This window comes from Amblyraja radiata, chromosome 1 (genome assembly GCF_010909765.2).
Source record: "Amblyraja radiata isolate CabotCenter1 chromosome 1, sAmbRad1.1.pri, whole genome shotgun sequence".
Classification (NCBI taxonomy): Eukaryota; Metazoa; Chordata; class Chondrichthyes; order Rajiformes; family Rajidae; genus Amblyraja; species Amblyraja radiata.
Genome location: NC_045956.1, coordinates 101,097,771 through 101,114,661, shown reverse-complemented (window position 1 = coordinate 101,114,661; position 16,891 = coordinate 101,097,771). Strand labels below are relative to the sequence as shown.

Genomic DNA, 16,891 nt, shown 5'->3' with positions numbered 1-16,891 from the left:
CAAATTAAAAATCAATCTTTAATTAGCTTATTCAATGGCTAAAATGAAAGGTTTTCATAAATACTGGCATTAACAGGTATTTTGTAGTTTACAATAATAATTCATAGATATTTAATGCTGAGCCCAGTAGTGCTTGTCCCAGAGGTTTTTTTTTTTTTTAAACTGTTTTGGAACTTTATAGCCTCCAAAACAAAATAATGAAAAGTAACAAGTCAGAGCAAAATCCTTTTCTTGACAAAACACTTTATCATTGCATCAGACATAAAACTAAACATGTTTTTTTTATTGCTTTAAAACAGTAATAAATAGCAAATATCAGCAAAGTGAAGAATTTTCCAGTTAAATCTTGGGAGTCCCATTTACAAATTTACCCTTTGTTAAAGTCTATGAAAATCTGCGCAAAATCAGACACAGTTTTGATCCATACCAGCAAAAGATATTTTGCAATTGGCTAATTTCACAAATGGTAGGGGAGGCTCAAGGGCCAGAAGCCTATTCCTGCTCCTAATCCTTACACTTTTCATTTCTAATTATGGCATGCAAATTAAAGCAATTAACAGTAGGGTAAATCGTTCTCAGTTTTACAGCCTCGAAATATTTCAGAAAGGGCAACTCCTATCCTTGTATGCAGACATTTTAAAGCACCACAAACAGAAATGGAAATTAAAACAACTTTTGAAAACATTGAATTGAATACAATCAGTACATTTATCAGAACTTCAGTGTAAAAGCTTCATTACTCCAGGAGTCAGATTGATATGCTTAAGAAGAATGCAATAATTTCAAAGATTTTGCTGTGTTGATTTAAAAAGTCTCTCAATCTTCAGTCTTCTATGACCTCCCTGAGTGATGCCATGTTTTTAAAAAAGCACTATATTGTTAAATGTTAGAAACACTCTCACCAGTGCTGCAAGATTAAGTGAGACAGTTGCATACTCTCAAAATTAGAAAATAATCTTCTTGTCATATTCTTGTCACTTCAACTTGATTTTCACAACACCTGGTTGTGGCTCCGTAAACCTAAAATAAACCAAGCATGGAGTTAAAAAGTAAATAGTTACCAACTGTATTCTGTTGCATTTATTACGCAAAATCAGTTAAATTCTAACACAAAAAATTGTGAACAGGATCAAATAATCGAGGCATATTAACACAAATAATAAAAGGCAAATATTTTGGAATTACTTAATTTTGTTGAATGCTCAGTTTCCTTTTGTATTGGTTTGGTTATCGAGGAAATGTTAACACCCATACCCGAGATCTGACTCATGTACCAACAAATTTTACAGTGAGGCTAAGATCGGTCAATAAGAATGGTGTCGAAGTACTTTCAGGATTTGCATTTACAAGGAGACTAATGTCAAAGCTCCAAAACACTTATCAAGTGGAAAAATTGGGGAATGGTCACTGAGTGAAAGAACAAGATTAAAATGACTAGTTTTGGTAAGGTAAACATAGGCAGGGCTTATGCAGCAAATGGTAGGGAGCGGGGAGTGTTGCAGAACAGAGAGATGTTGGGGTGCACGTACATCTATCTATTATTATTATTATTATTATTATTATTATTATTATATTACTAAAACTCTCATCATGTCTGTTCCTGGAACTATGGCAAAAAAGTACACGATAGCGCTACAATCTTTGGACCACCTTACTCACAATTGTCTTATGGTGTATTTTTAACAAGTTTCGTTCAGATTTATGTTATATTTTACAAGTTATTCACATTTTTAACTTTACAAAACCCCACCTTGAGAAAAATGAGTTGAAGTTGCAGTAGCAGTTACAGCGATTACGTCACAATGGGATTGTAGCCCTGTCTGCTACAAAGTTGCAAATCCCAGTACACCGAGTCCTGGCAGCAAGTGCAATTGGATTTTTTTTCCTGGCAGCAATTGCAATTGGATTTTTTTTCCTGGCAGCAATTGCAATTGGATTTTTTTTCCTGGCAGCAATTGCAATTGGATTTTTTTAAAGTTTAAAAAGAGGGAGGGTGAATAAGGGGAAATGAGCCACCCCAGTGCAGTTGGGGGCTATGGGTGAGTGGTGGAATATTGCGTTGGGGGAATGGGTTGCATTGGGGGAAACGGGTGAGTGGTGGAAACGGGTTGCGTTGGGGGAACAGGTGAGTGGTGCAATATCCCACTTAGTCTAGTGGTCCCATAAAAGTGGCAACACAAGTAGACAGGGTAGTGAAGGTGATGTTTGATACACATGTTTGACAGGAGATGAGACATCATGTTACAGCTGTCCAAGACATTGATATGGACTCATTTAGAGTAATGTGTACAGTTCTGGTTGCCCTGCTATTGTAAGGGGAACAAAAAAAGTTACAAGGTTGTTACTCTGTAAGGTTTGAATTATGAGAGGCTGGATCTTTTTTTCCCTTGAGTATAGCAGGCTGAGGCAAGACCCTATAGTGGTTTATTAAATCATGAGAGCATGGACAAATGAATGTTATTAAATCATGAGAGAAATGACAAATGAATATGAAAACCAGTCTATTCCCCCAGGCAGGGCGGTCTAAAACTAGGTTCAAAGTGAAAAGGGAAAGATGTAAATGGGACCCGATGGGCAACTATTTTCCACATAAAGAGTGATATGTACATGGAAGGAGCTGCCAGAGGAAATGGTAGAGGCAGGTATAATTAAGACATTCAAAAAAATCACTTGGACAGGAACATGGATAGGAGCAGTTTGCAGGCATATGGGCAGGCATGCAAGTGGGACTAGCTCGATTAGGCAACTTGATTGACATGTTGGGCCAAAAGGCCAGCTGTATAAGCTCGACGATTCTAAAAGTTTGCATTTTGAATTCCAAAGTGTAAGAATGAGCACTACACAACAGTATGTTACCATTAGGCTCACTGAACAACCCCAACCATAACCCCACCTTCGCAACAAACTATTATGGACATTTTGCATCTGTTTGCATTATTCTGCACCCACATTGATAGATCTCCCTGGATCCCAAGCAATTTAACCTTCCAGAGTAGCTGGCCATGCAGAACCTTACGAAAGCCCTTGTTGAAGTCCATATAGACAATGTCTACAGCCTTGCCCTCTTCAACTTTGTACTTTAGACAAATATTCAGATTTAATCCTTGTTGGGTTGGCATTTGATGTTTTATTTTTAAACAAGTTAAAAAGCATGTTTGAGATTGTAATATCTACAGCAACGGGTGGGTTTGGTATGGGGAAAAAATATTCAGGCCTCAGTCGGTTCTAAACGGTCAGATCAGGTTTTAATTTGATATCTTAGAAGACTATACAGATCTCCAATTCTTATCATCACGACAGATTGCAGGAAATAAAGATTAAAAAGTGAATTAACTAAAATTGAGTAAACTGATTGCCAAAAAAAATGTTGGAAATGTAGGCACAATTCCTGTACCTGAAATTCTGGCGTTTGAGGTAGTCAATAACAACTGGTTTTATACGTGCTATTCCTCCTTGGCTGTGCCGTCCTCTCCCAGTTATGACAGACAGGTAAGATTTACCACCTTTTTGCTGGTATTCTGAAAAGAAAATTTTAATGGTGAAAAGAAATCCTTCAATTAACAGGAACTAAAAGTCCAGTCAAAAAGTGAACAAACAGTTTTAATGGTCCACTAATTGTTTAAAATGTTATTATAAGAAAGCAATTCTTTCTTTAAATTCCTAATTTGATAAATTCAACAATCATTTAATATCAACTGTTAAAAACTTCAGCTTATTTAGGGTGGCAATATGTAGGGATCACCGAGGGCAGCACAGTGGCGCAGCGGTGGAGTTGCTGCCTTACAGCGCCACAGACCTGGGTTCGATCCTGGCCACGGGTTCTTGTCTCTACGGAATATGTACGTTCTCCCCATGCCCTGCGTGGGTTTTCTTAGGGAACTTCGGTTTCCTCCCACATTAATTGGCTTGGTATAAATGCAAAAATTGTCCCTAGTGTAGGATAATGGGATCGCTGGTCAGTGCAGACTCGGTGGGCCAAAAACCTGATTCCGCACTGTATCTCTAAACTAAACTAAAATTCAATAGAAACCATAATGAAAATACAAAAATGAAGAACTTCTAACCCCACATATTAGATAATGGTTAAATGTCATAATTTTTTGTTTCATGTCAGCCAAAAGAACATTATAACACAATGTAACCGCTTCCTATACTCTGGCATATTCACCTTCCGTAAGACTCTTGGCTATTAAACCTGGCTCGGACAAAACTCTGATTATTAATAACCACTTTCTATTATTTGCACTTTACCAGTTTATTTATTCATGTGTGTATATATTTATATCATGATATATGGACACATTTATCTGTTTTGTAGTAAATGCCTACTATTTTCTGTGTGCTTAAGCAAAGCAAGAATTTCATTGTCCTATACAGGGACACATGACAATAAACTCACTTGAACTTGAACTTATTTCAAATCCTAGTTTTCTATCGTACCACTAATGGCTAAAAATCTTCACATGTACCTGCAGTCAGCAATTTCTGCATTTATACTAATTCACCATTTCTTTCTTCCATGTTCATTGGCCTTCTTTCCCGCTTTGGAAATCCTCTTCATTATCCACAACACCCCCTATTTTGGTATCATCTGCATACTTACTAATCCAATTTACCACCCCTTCATCCAGATCATTGATGTACATGACAAACAACAAAGGACCCAACACAGATCCCTGAGGCACCCCACTAGTCACCTGCCTCCAACCCGACAAACAGCCATCCACCATTACCCTCTGGCTTCTCCCATTCAGCCACTGCTGAATCCATCTTGCTATTCCTGCATTTATACCCAACAGTTTAACCTTCTTAACCAACCTTCCATGAGGAACCTTGTCAAAGGCCTTACTAAAGTCCATATAGACAACATCCACTGCTTTACCCTCGTCAATTTCCCTAGTAACCTCTTCAAAAAATTCAAGAAGATTAGTCAAACATGACCTTCCAGGCACAAATCCATGTTGACTGTTCCTAATCAGACCCTGTTTATCCAGGTGCTTATATATATTATCTCTAAGTATCTTTTCCATTAATTTTCCCACCACTGAAGTCAAACTAACAGGTCTATAATTGCTAGGTTTACTCTTAGAACCCTTTTTAAACAACGGAACAACATGCGCAGTACGCCAATCCTCGGGGACTATTCCCGTTTCTAATGACATTTGAAATATTTCTGTCATAGCCCCGGCTATTTCTACACTAACTTCCCTCAATGTCCTAGGGAATATCCTGTCAGGACCTGGAGACTTATCCACTTTTATATTTTTCAAAAGTGTCAGTACTTCTTTTACTTTGAAACTCATAGTATCCATAACTACTCTACTCGTTTCCCTTACCTCACATAATTCAATATCCTTCTCCTTGGTGAATACCGAAGAAAAGAAATTGTTCAATATCTCCCCCATCTCTTTTGGCTCTGCAGATAGCTGCCCACTCTGTTTCTCCAATGGACCAATTTTATCCCTCGTTATCCTTTTGCTATTAATATAGCTGTAGAAACCCTTTAGATTTACTTTCACCTTACTTGCCAAAGCAACCTCATATCTTCTTTTAGCTTTTCTAATTTCTTTCTTAAGATTCTTTTTACATTCCTTATACTCCACAAGCACCTCATTTACTTCATGCTGCCTATAATTATTGTAGATCTCCCTCTTTTTCCGAACAAGATGTCCAATTTCCCTTGAAAACCAGGGCTCTTTCCAATTTTTACTGTTTCCTTTCAACCGAACAGGAACATAAAGATTCTGTACTCTTAAAATTTCCCCTTTAAATGTCCACCATTTCTCTTCTACATCTTTCCCATAAAACAAAATGTCCCAGTCCACTCCTTTTAAATCATCTCGCATCTCATTAAAGTTAGCCTTTCTCCAATCAAAAATCTCAACCCTAGGTCCAGTTCTGACCTTCTCCATAATTATATTGAAACTAATGGTATTGTGATCACTGGACCCGAAGTGCTCCCCAACGCATACCTCCGCCACCTGTCCCGTCTCATTTCCCAACAGGAGGTCCAGCACTGCCCCTCCTCTAGTAGGTACCTCTATGTATTGCTGCAAAAAACTATCCTGCACACATTTTACAAACTCCAAACCATCCAGCCCATTTACAGAATGTGTTTCCCAGTCTATGTGTGGAAAGTTGAAATCTCCCACAATCACTACCTTGTGCTTACTACTAATATCTGCTATCTCCTTACATATTTGCTCTTCCAATTCTCGTTCCCCATTTGGCGGTCTATAATACACCCCTATAAGTATTGCTACCCCTTTCCCATTTCTCAGTTCCACCCAAATAGCCTCCCTAGACGAGCCCTCTAATCTATCCTGCCAAAGCACTGCTGTAATATCTTCCCTGACTAGCAATTCAACACCTCCACCTCTTGCCCCTCCAATTCTATCACACCTGAAGCAACGAAATCCTGGAATATTTAGTTTCCAATCACAGCCCTCCTGCAACCATGTTTCACTGATCGCCACAACATCATACTTCCAGGTGTCTATCCAGACTCTAAGCTCATCCACCTTTCTTACAATGCTCCTAGCATTAAAATATGCACATTTAAGAAACCCCCCGTCTCTTCTTCTCTGTTTATTGCCTTTTTTTTCTGCATAGCCTGCAACTTTCACTATCTTACAGAGAAGGGTAGTTCTGTTCATTTCCTATCCGTATACGCTTTCATTGGTGACACTGGTACTGAGGTCGTGAAAAACACAATAAACTGCAAATAATTTCTACTAATTTCTTCCACATCTGGCTCTGGAAAAAAGCTCAGTCCAATTTCACTTACAACAAAAGTAACTTAACCAGCTTTGGCCCCCACCCCGTTACAACATCGGCATTAACTGATTTGCTCAACTCCATCCAGAATTCCAATTTAGAATAAGGGTCCCGACCCAAAACATCACCCATCCATGATCACCAGAGATGATGTCTGACCAACTGAATTACACCAACACTGTGTGTCCTTTTGTGTGAACCAACATCTGCAGTTTCTTGTTTCCCCACTTTTTATTGCCTAGATCACATTAAAAGCTTTACACTCTTTCGTTATGGACATTTTTCCTGGTGTGGCCCTATTCTCTGCTCTTAACTCCTGTGGACAGATATGGGATAAAATCAGTTTTAGCCTTTCAACACCTGATTCAGCTGGACAACATGAAACTAAATTGGGCTTTATTCTCATTCATTTCTTATTTTTCCAGCATCACCCTGGAATGCAAATATAATTATTATCTTATCTCAAATGCAAGCCTCTCCTCTGTAAATTCATAGTCAGAGACTTATAGAAGAACAGTATTAAAGTAGACCCTTCTGCCAACAGATTTCCCCACTAACCATCAAACATTTGCACTAATCCTACATTAACCCCATTTTTACTTCCTCACATTTTCATAATCTAAACAAGACTTTACCTACATACATAGTGGAATCTACGGTGGTCAATTAATCTACCAGCCTGCACATCTTTGGGATATGCGAGGAAACCAAATCTCTCAAAAGAAACCAAAGTGTTCAAAGGGCGAATGTGCGAACACCACAGAGATGGTACACAAGGTCAGGATTGAACTTGGGTCTCTAGCAACGTGAGGTAGTGGCTCGACTATTTACAGCACTGTGCCTGATTTAGTTTCATCTAATCCCTTATGTAATAATGCTGAAGTTTAATCAGTTCCATTTCCAAATTCAATTTGTATTAATTTATTCACATTTTAGATTGTAGGTTTCGGGGTCAAAGTAATTGGGCTTGAAAAGGTAGTGGGACTGTGGAGAATCCTTCTCAAGTTTGGGTGCTAACTTCAGTATTGGACAAGGGAATATTTACAAATGATAGATTTCCCCAAAGACATTTTGATTAAACTCCCTCAGAAAACTCAAGTAACAAATCTTAAAAGCTGGCAGGGGGAATGGAAAATTAGCATTTTTTCAAATTGGCAATTGTGTTTGCGAGTGGTGTCTCTCCGAGATCTGATTTTCAGGTTTCAACTAATCATTATATTTATACATATCCAGGTTTGTCACTGGCATGAAGAAATCTATCACAGTTAGCAATATTGATGGATACATTAACCTGAAAATTATTTATTAAGAAAATTGATAAAACTGTGGATTTAAATGCAGCCACATATGAGATCATCAACTTTTGCTATAAGCATGATAGTAGTTCTCGTGGCTTTGTTCTATTTATATAAAGCTTTTAACAAAGCAAAAACATCCCAAAGTGATTTTGAACAGTTTAATTTCTAATCTGTCCACCACAGGCCTGTAGACAACCTTAAATGAGATGAACACATGAGTAAACGCTGTTATTGTTTGTGTGTATGTCTATGTTTACTGTTCACACCTGGAAGCTTTATATGACAAAGGCAAAGATAAATAAAGCAGGGAAGAGGGGGAGAAGTTCAGTGTTTTGTTCTGTCATTTCAAGTTGATTAACAGTTGTACTGCTAATCATACGTTACGAGTAACCTACCATTAATCTTCTGGAATAGCACTTCCTCCAGACAATGCAGGGCTTCATCCACATGAAGGCCATGAAGGTCTAAGACATTTTGCGGAAGTAAGGACGTGTTCACTTGATTAAAAATTTTTATAGCAGCTCTGTGGTTGGCTTCTTTCATTTTTTCACCATGGATATGACCCTTAAAATATTGGATAAAACTCAGTCAAAACACTACAAATCCAGTTCCTGATCAAGTAAAATGATATTTTCAATATAAAATGCTTAGTGTAATTGCAGTAAATGCAACCTGGTTTATCATATGCAGATTCAAACTTATTGTCATTGTGCAGTGTACAGTACAGACAACGAAATGCAGTTAGCATCTCCCTAGAAGAGCGACATAGAATATGAGCAATAAATATATTTACGTACATACAGTCGTAGTAGTGCAATTTTTTCCGGTGGAAGGAGTGTCCGGGGGGGGGGGGGGGGGGGGGGGGGGGGGGGGAAGGGGGGCTGGCAATCACTGAGGTACAGAGTTAAGTAATGTAACAGCCGCAGGGAAGAAGATGTTCCTGGACCTGCTGGTCCGGCAACGGAGAGACATGTAGCACCTCCCGGATGGTAGGAGGGTAAACAGTCTGTGGTTGGGGTGAGAGCAGTCCTTGACGATGCTGCGCGCCCTTCGCATACATCGCTTGCTTTGGAGAGACTCAATGGAGGGGAGTGAGGAACCGGTGATGCGTTGGGCAATTTTCACCACCCTCTGCAGTGCTTTCCGGTCGGAGACAGAGCAGTTGCCATACCATACTGTGATACAGTTGGTAAGGGTGCTCTCGATGGTGCAGCGGTAGAAGTTCACCAGAATCTGAGGAGACAGATGGACCTTCTTTAGTCTCCTCAGGAAGAAGAGACGCTGGTGAGCCTTCTTGATCCTGATAAATATATAATCAGATACATTTCATTCAACAAATGCATGGATTATTTTTATATGGCTCAGTGGTTAAATGCACTTGGTAACCACAAAGGATTTTGACCAGGAATACCCCTTGCTTCACCTTTTAGTCTCTACTAAGACCGCTGATTCAGCTATAATTGGTAGAGGGGTTGGGGAAACTACAAGTATACCCGACATGTATATAATAAATGATGTTGACATTGCCAAGGGTAAAATTGAAAGTGGTCCACCAAAACAAATTTGAATGGAAATCAGAGGACATCGCACATTTCTATCCTGAATCTAGAATATCATGTGTCATTCTGCTTGGCAAGAAACAAAGAAACATTAATGTTCAAGAGGCAGTCTAGAAATACCCCAAAATATGACCCCTAATGTAAAAGGGAATGAGGGAATCTGACTATTGAGCCTGAACAGCTGGTAGCTCAGGAGTTACTTTATAGAAGTGTACCAGAGTAAATGTACAGGAAAGGAAATCCAGAATATTACAATTTAAATTGAATAGGGCAAGATAAGCTCCACTAGAATAAGGTATGACACTTGCCTCAAAGTCATTAAGCTCAAGTCCACTTTAGCCACTCAAGCACATTATATTTCAAACACAACAATTGTACTAAGAAAGCTATTTGTCTAAAAATAATTATGGAAAAAGTTTCTGCTGCAAGGAAAGGCATGGAAGATTTTGAGTTGAGTCGAGATGGATCTAATAGATCTTCCGCATATTGCAAATTTTCTTGTGACTTAACTATTGCCAGTGGATAGCATGGTGGTGAAGCGGTTAGTACTGCAGCTTAGCTATCTGGGTTTGTTCCCGTTCTCAGATGCTACTTTGCAAATGTTTGTTTGTTCTCTGTGTGACCACATGGATTTCGTCTGATGCATCGATTTCCTCTCATGTTCCAAAGATGCATTGGCATGTCATTTGGCTACTGTAATTTAGCTCTTTGTGCAGGAAAATGGCATAAAGAACAAATGGGAGTCGAAGGGCATATCCAAGATATAATAAATTGCAGGGGTACCAGGAAATATGTAGAGGGGAAATGGGAGGATTGGGATTACCCTTCTGGGAACTGGCAGGTACCCCATGAGTCTGACCTCAGTCAATGTTTAACATAACTTGAATGACAAAATATAAAATGAGAACTTGATCAAGTTCAGAAACATTGGCAAGTTTGCAAACTAATCTCAAAACATGGAATTTGCACGTGTTTTCCTCTACAGAATAAGAAAGGGAAAGCATCCTATTTCTATGTCAGAAAATTTAATGCGGTTTCAGGACATAAATATTTAAGAGTAATCTATCTATCTATCTATACATAACTAAAACTCTCATCTTGTTATCTTCCAGTTTGTGCAAAAACGGTACTCGATAGCGCTATGATATTTCGCCACCTTACTCACCGTTGTCCTGTGCTGCAAATGAACCAAGTTTTGTTCCGATCGGTGGTATATTTTAAAAGTTATTAAGGTTTTATTAATCCTAAAAACCACGCATGCGCAGATTGGTCTCCTCTCCTGTCAGTCACGGCCGGGTCGGCGAGGCCCCTTCCGGCATCATCACCGCACTGATTGGCCGCCTCCGCTGTCAGTCACCAGGCGCGGCCCGCCTCCCTGTCGGCGCCTACCTTCCTGCCGGCGCCCGCCTGCCTGTCGGTGGCCACCTTCCTACCGGCGCAGCCCACCTGCCTGCCGGCGCGGCCCACCAACCTGCCGGTGCGGCCTTCCTGCCTGGAATACCAAGGCCTGGGCGCTGAGTCTGGCTCTGAGGACGCCGACGGCTGATGCTCCTCTGGGGCACGCAAGAAGGGAGAGGATCGGCAACCTCGAGGAGTTGAGGAGGGAGAGTGGGGGGATTGAGGGAGAGGAGGGGGTAGGAAGGGAGAGGGAAGGGAAAGTGGGGGAAGTGAGGAGGGAATGTGGGGGAGGAAGGGGATAGAGGGAGAGGAGGGGGGGAGTGGGGGAGGTAGGGAGTGGGGAATAGAGGGAGAGGAGGGCAGTGGGGGAGGTGAGGAGGGATAGGGGGAGGTGGGAGAGAGAGGTATAGGAGGGGGGTAGGGAGGGGAGTTGTGGAGGGAGGGAGGGAGTGACTGAGGGTAGGGGAAAGGGGAGTGAGAGGTGAGGGAGGGATTAGGGAGGGGAGGGGGAGAGGGGAAAGAAGGAGGGTGAAGAAGAGGGAGATGGAGTGCTGGGGGGGGTGAGGGGAAATGAGCCGAGCCTGTGCAGTCGGAGGCTACGGATGAGTGGTGGAATATTGCGTTGGGGGAACGGATTGCGTTGGGGGACCAGGCCTCCCGTGTGACAAGGATCCAACGGGGACTAAGTCTAGTATTTTTTTAAATGTTAGCATGTTTTGTTAACATACTCCCAACGTTCTATGGAAAAGATCTAGTTCATCTGGTTGTTATCATGTTCAAATACTTTAAAAGAATGTTAGAAGTTAAAAATACTTTCAATAAATTGCAACTAATGACCTTGACATTGAGAGCAAATGACATGTTAATTTCACTGCTTGAAATTCCTGTTGCAACAGTGAAATGTTTTCAAAATCATTGCATTTAACATGCATAAGATTAGTGATGCAGGAAAACCTTGAACTAAACTTCCAAAATGAAATTAACCCTTTTTTTAGTTCTGCTAAGTTTGCTCAAAAGATCCAGTTCACATTTGACATGTAATCATCTTACTGACTCTCCATTTTCTTTTCAAACTGATCCGCTATATCAGGTAGACACAAAATGCTGGAATAATTCAGCGGGACAGGCAACATCTCAGGAGAGAAGGAATGGGTGACGTTTCGGGTCGAGACCCTTCTTCAGACTGATATCAGGGGAGTAGGCGGGACAGAGATATAATGTATCAGAGAGTAAGACAGGTGGGAGAACTGGGAAGGGGAGGGATGGAGAGAGAGGAAAAGCAAGGGCTATTTGATGTTAGAGAAGTCAATTTTCATACCTCTGCTACCCAAGCAAAACATAAGGTGCTGTTTCACAGATATCACCTGGCAAGCCCTGAAATGGAACCCCCAAGGAAAAAGGAAAAGGGGTTTCCACAGGAACAGCTGGAGAAGAGGTGTCCAGACAGAAACGTCTGAGAGTGGGCTCAATTGGGGAGATCTCGAAAGAACTGCCAACAACCGAGTGAAGTGGAGGACATTTGTCAATGGCCTATGCTCCCTGGAGGAACAAAGGGCTTAAGAAGAAGAAGAAGAAGAAGAAGAAAAGGAGGTGGTTTGGGTGGGAAGGAACGAGTTGACCAGGGAGTAGCGGAGGAAATGGTGTCTGCAGAAAGCAGAAAGGGGTGGAGATGGGAAGATGTGGCGAAAGTGTTGGAGGATTATATGCACATTGTTTGCTATATCAGGTTTCTCTCACCCCAAAAGTTCTCCAATAGGATGGCACTTGGCTCAAACAGTTCAATTTATTTGCACAGAAGTTGTACTTTCAGTTTGGTTAATTTTTAGCAGCCTATACCAGAATAAGTCACCCATTTGACCTTCATTCCATTTAGGTGCGCACTCACCTGCTGTGCATAATATGTAGCAACTGCTTTCATATCCCTTCTATGAGCTTCTGCAGCCTTACTGAAGCAATCTTGCTGCTTTCGACGATGCAGTGCTGCTTCAACCCGATAATTTTCATTATCAGGGTATTCTACATCCTGGAAAACGCGCTCTCTTCGAAATTCCTTTATGTCTTTGGTCATAATTGCCTAAAGGAAACAAAAGCCCAAGATTATATTGGACCCGAGGTAAATCTGACAGAACCCATTGCTAACCCAATTTGAGTATCATATTGCTATACATTCTTAGCGCGATGTACAGATCATGATAATCCTGATCCCAACCCAAGAACTTGGTAATTTTGATATTGGCCCATAACCTGGGATATACAATTGGGTTTAGTAATCAAGCCCAACTGGTAAGTCAATACTGGGCTCAAACAGACCTGCAGCTTTCAATAGACTTTGTTGTGGGAATAAAAATGTCTTCACTCAGATGGTGATGAATCAGTGGAATTCTTTGCTACCGAAGGTTATGGAGGCCAAACTGCTAAATGAATTTCAGGAGATAGATATATTTCTCGATGCAAAAGGCAAGAAGGTATATGGGAGAGAATTGGAACATGGCACTGACATAATATTACTAACATAATATGCCATGATCATATTAAATGAAGATTTAAAGGACCTACTGCTTCCTCTATTTGTCTGCTGGGCTCAAGGCCACAATTAAGCTTCAGTTCGATGTACTCCCTCACAGCTCACCAGTGCAAGGGCCACCTTAAATATTGAATATGCCATAAACATTCCCATCCTACAATAAAACTGAAGAGCACTGATTAATTTTAATTATTTATAAAGTTCCAGTCCTGCCTGATCAAAGTTGGGCTTAGAAAAACAGAGAAGTGAACATCATCATAAACTCAACTCAGTATTTGAAATATAGCGTTTGACATAAACACTAATTTTGTGTCAAAATTGATTAGTTCTGTACAAGATCATCTGTAACATTAACTCTGTTTTTTCTTTGTCTCTGCATAGATGCTGCCTAATCTGCAGGGTGTTTTAAAACTTTTTTTAAATTTCAGATTCCCAGCAGCTGCTGTGTTCTGCATCTCATGGTTCCAACATTTTACTTTTCTACTGACTACTTTCATTTCCCTCTGTTTACACTCTTCCAGACAGATCAGTAGTGATTAAGTATTCACTGCATCTCTTGGATGGTATTTTGTGTCACTCTGGAATATTTTGATCTTCACCATATCACAGACATTTTCTCTGCCCTCCCTTCTTCTACCCCACACTGTGACTTAAAACATTATTTTTTCTCACTTTTCCAGTCCTGATGAATGGTTATCTATCTAAAACAAAAACTGTTTCTCTATCCACAGATGCTGCTTGATCTGATCAAGTTTTCCAGTATTTTAGTGAAGATTTACAGCATCTGAATGTTTTTTTGCTTTTTGTAATAATTCCAAGCCCTTTTATTTCCCCGAAGGCATCAAACAAATAAATTACAGGAATTATAGTCAATAGGCACTTCAAATTCTAAACAATTTTAATCCACAATGTACCTTATCTTTATGCTGGCTCACAGTCAATTCAGTTGGATGAGTACCATCATGAACTGTTATGCCTTTTGTTGTCTCGAGATCACAGTCGAATAATGACTTTAAAAACTGTTCTGTCTGTTCAAACGAATAGCTAAAGTAAAACAAAATTAATTGAAGCAAATCATGAAATAGTCATGAGCAATAATCAATTCATGAAAATGTCAGAATGAATGCATTTATCCTGCACCTTTAATACTGACATGCATCCCAATATTCATCACAGAGGCAAAACCGACAATTAAAACTGGAGCAAGATCATCAAGACATGTGAACAGGGCATGGTGTTGGACAGGTTAAAGTCAGTAAGAGGTCAATTTTGTATAATGATTGGAGGCCAGAAAATTCAAATTGCGCATGGAGGCAAAAACACCAAACAATGACAATGGAAATGAATAATGTTAAAGATAGAATTACTCAGATGTTTTGCAGGATAAAGATAAGGACAAACTCAGCTCATAATCAAAATGCAATGGAGAGTATTCTGTATATTGTGTTGGGGAAAATATCTCTTCTCCAGGACGGAATATTGAACAAGTTTCCCAGAATACAGAGGCAGTGAAGAATAGAATTAGAACATGGCATGATCAGTCCAGAACTGTTCAAAGGAAACAGAGCATAGCATTGGGGGAGGTGAGGGTTGGTTCTCAAAATCATACTGTTCAAACTATGATTATTATTATTGTTTCATATATGATAAAATTCAGAAGATTAAGTACTTTTCCATTGAAAAGCATAGAACATTAAGCTACAATTTATAGAATCAAAAAAAGTCACAGATTACTGGAAAAATTAGGCAATTAAAGAGCTTGCACTCCATTTCAGTTATTGTCTAAAATGAGTACTTAAGGTGAATTATATAATCTGTACAAAAAAAAAAAAACAGGCTTCATAAGGATTTTTGTTTAAATGAGAACTGTGAATTCTAATTGTTCCATTTAGAGTGCTCCATAAGATATATAGTAGATTTGAGATTTGCAACAATTATACATCACACATTAGGCTTCAACGTTCTAGGTTATTCATGCTTTTGGCAAAGAAAACAGCTGAAATAACAGAAGTGAAACAAGAATGAAGAATAAATCACTGAGATTTGAATGGTTATGAGTCAAGATTGAGCATATCTTGAAGATGTGATTTAAGACTGTGGGAACACTTATTATATCTAAAGTAACAATTATAGTGGCATTAAATTTCAAATAAAGCTCACTTGTTGTCTTTATACATATCCATAATGAAGTGCTTATCAATGCCTGGGAACATCTCCAGGAGGCGTTTCTCCTTTAGTTTAGTTGCACAATCCTTTGTTGTCAAGACTGAATTCATAAAGCACTACATAAGATAAAGAAAATCAGTTGTGAAAGTTAATTATTAAATAATTTAAGATTAATTTGCTAAATGATGCAAGTACTGCAACTTTAGTGAAGTGTGTTAAATCCATTATATTGAATATGTTGTCAGTACAATTTGCGATCAATAGCAATTCTTCTTACACCACAACATAACGAGTCTCCACTCCATTCTCTCCCCTCTTCAAAATGTAGGCATGAAAGGTTACTGAGAATAAAGTCTCTTTGAACCTTTGACTATGTTGACCAGAGTAGCTCAAATGACCTCACTTTTGAAATAATCTACAGTAATGTTTAAATAACTCAAAATATGTTTAAATATATTCTATCAGCAACAGAAAATAAACCACCATTATCATTTGAGAGGTCCATCGATAGCATGGATTTCTAACCCACAACTGTAATATTCATTATGATGAAGTTGCAGTTACCATTTCCATCACTTGCAGCTGACTTAACATATCTCTACAGTTTTCTAAGCAAGCATATACACGTGATATCCTTATTACTGAAGGCTGAAAAGGCTGTTCTGACAATACTAAATCTAAAAGTGTAGCTATGAGAATCCGGAGTTTTGTTTTGTTTCATATTCTCAAATAAACAAATATAGTGAATGAAAATTACAAATATCTACCACCTCTCCTATTTGACATCCACAGTTACATATTTGGATAGTGAGGAGAATAAACCTGGAGCCATATGCATACCTGATGTTGCTTTAACTGAAAATCCATTTCCTCAGTCATGATATCTCGTAATGACACACTAGGAACCCGAGCACTCCAATGATCCATGAATGGAAAGCATTCCATCCCATCAGTCGCAGTAGCCGAGGAAACGGATAAAGGGACTACGTTCCTTCCAGCCTTTCTCCTTGGCTGTTTGTTATCATATGTTTGAATTGTAGAAGGAACAGGCGTCTCTTCCTCCAGTTCAGCCTCAGGCTCCCATGTTAAATTTTCAGATAAACTGCCATCTAAAAAAGAAACATTATAAGTTTTTAGCAGCTACTTTATTTACTATGACCCAAAATGAC

General features: G+C 39.4%; 1 protein-coding gene across 1 annotated transcript in view; it reads right to left on the bottom strand.

Moving 5' to 3' along the window:
• Positions 1–262: 262 nt before the first annotated feature.
• The window catches only part of n4bp2 (NEDD4 binding protein 2), a 74,475-nt gene continuing 57,846 nt past the window's right edge, over positions 263–16,891 (bottom strand). Inside the window, exons 10-16 of the mRNA XM_033027411.1 lie at positions 16,563–16,831; positions 15,717–15,838; positions 14,471–14,600; positions 12,918–13,106; positions 8,471–8,639; positions 3,395–3,518; positions 263–1,020 (exon numbers count right to left, since the gene is read on the bottom strand). Of these exons, the coding sequence (XP_032883302.1) occupies positions 975–1,020; positions 3,395–3,518; positions 8,471–8,639; positions 12,918–13,106; positions 14,471–14,600; positions 15,717–15,838; positions 16,563–16,831 (1,049 nt within the window). The 3' untranslated portion in view covers positions 263–974. The remainder of the gene's footprint in view (positions 1,021–3,394; positions 3,519–8,470; positions 8,640–12,917; positions 13,107–14,470; positions 14,601–15,716; positions 15,839–16,562; positions 16,832–16,891) is intronic.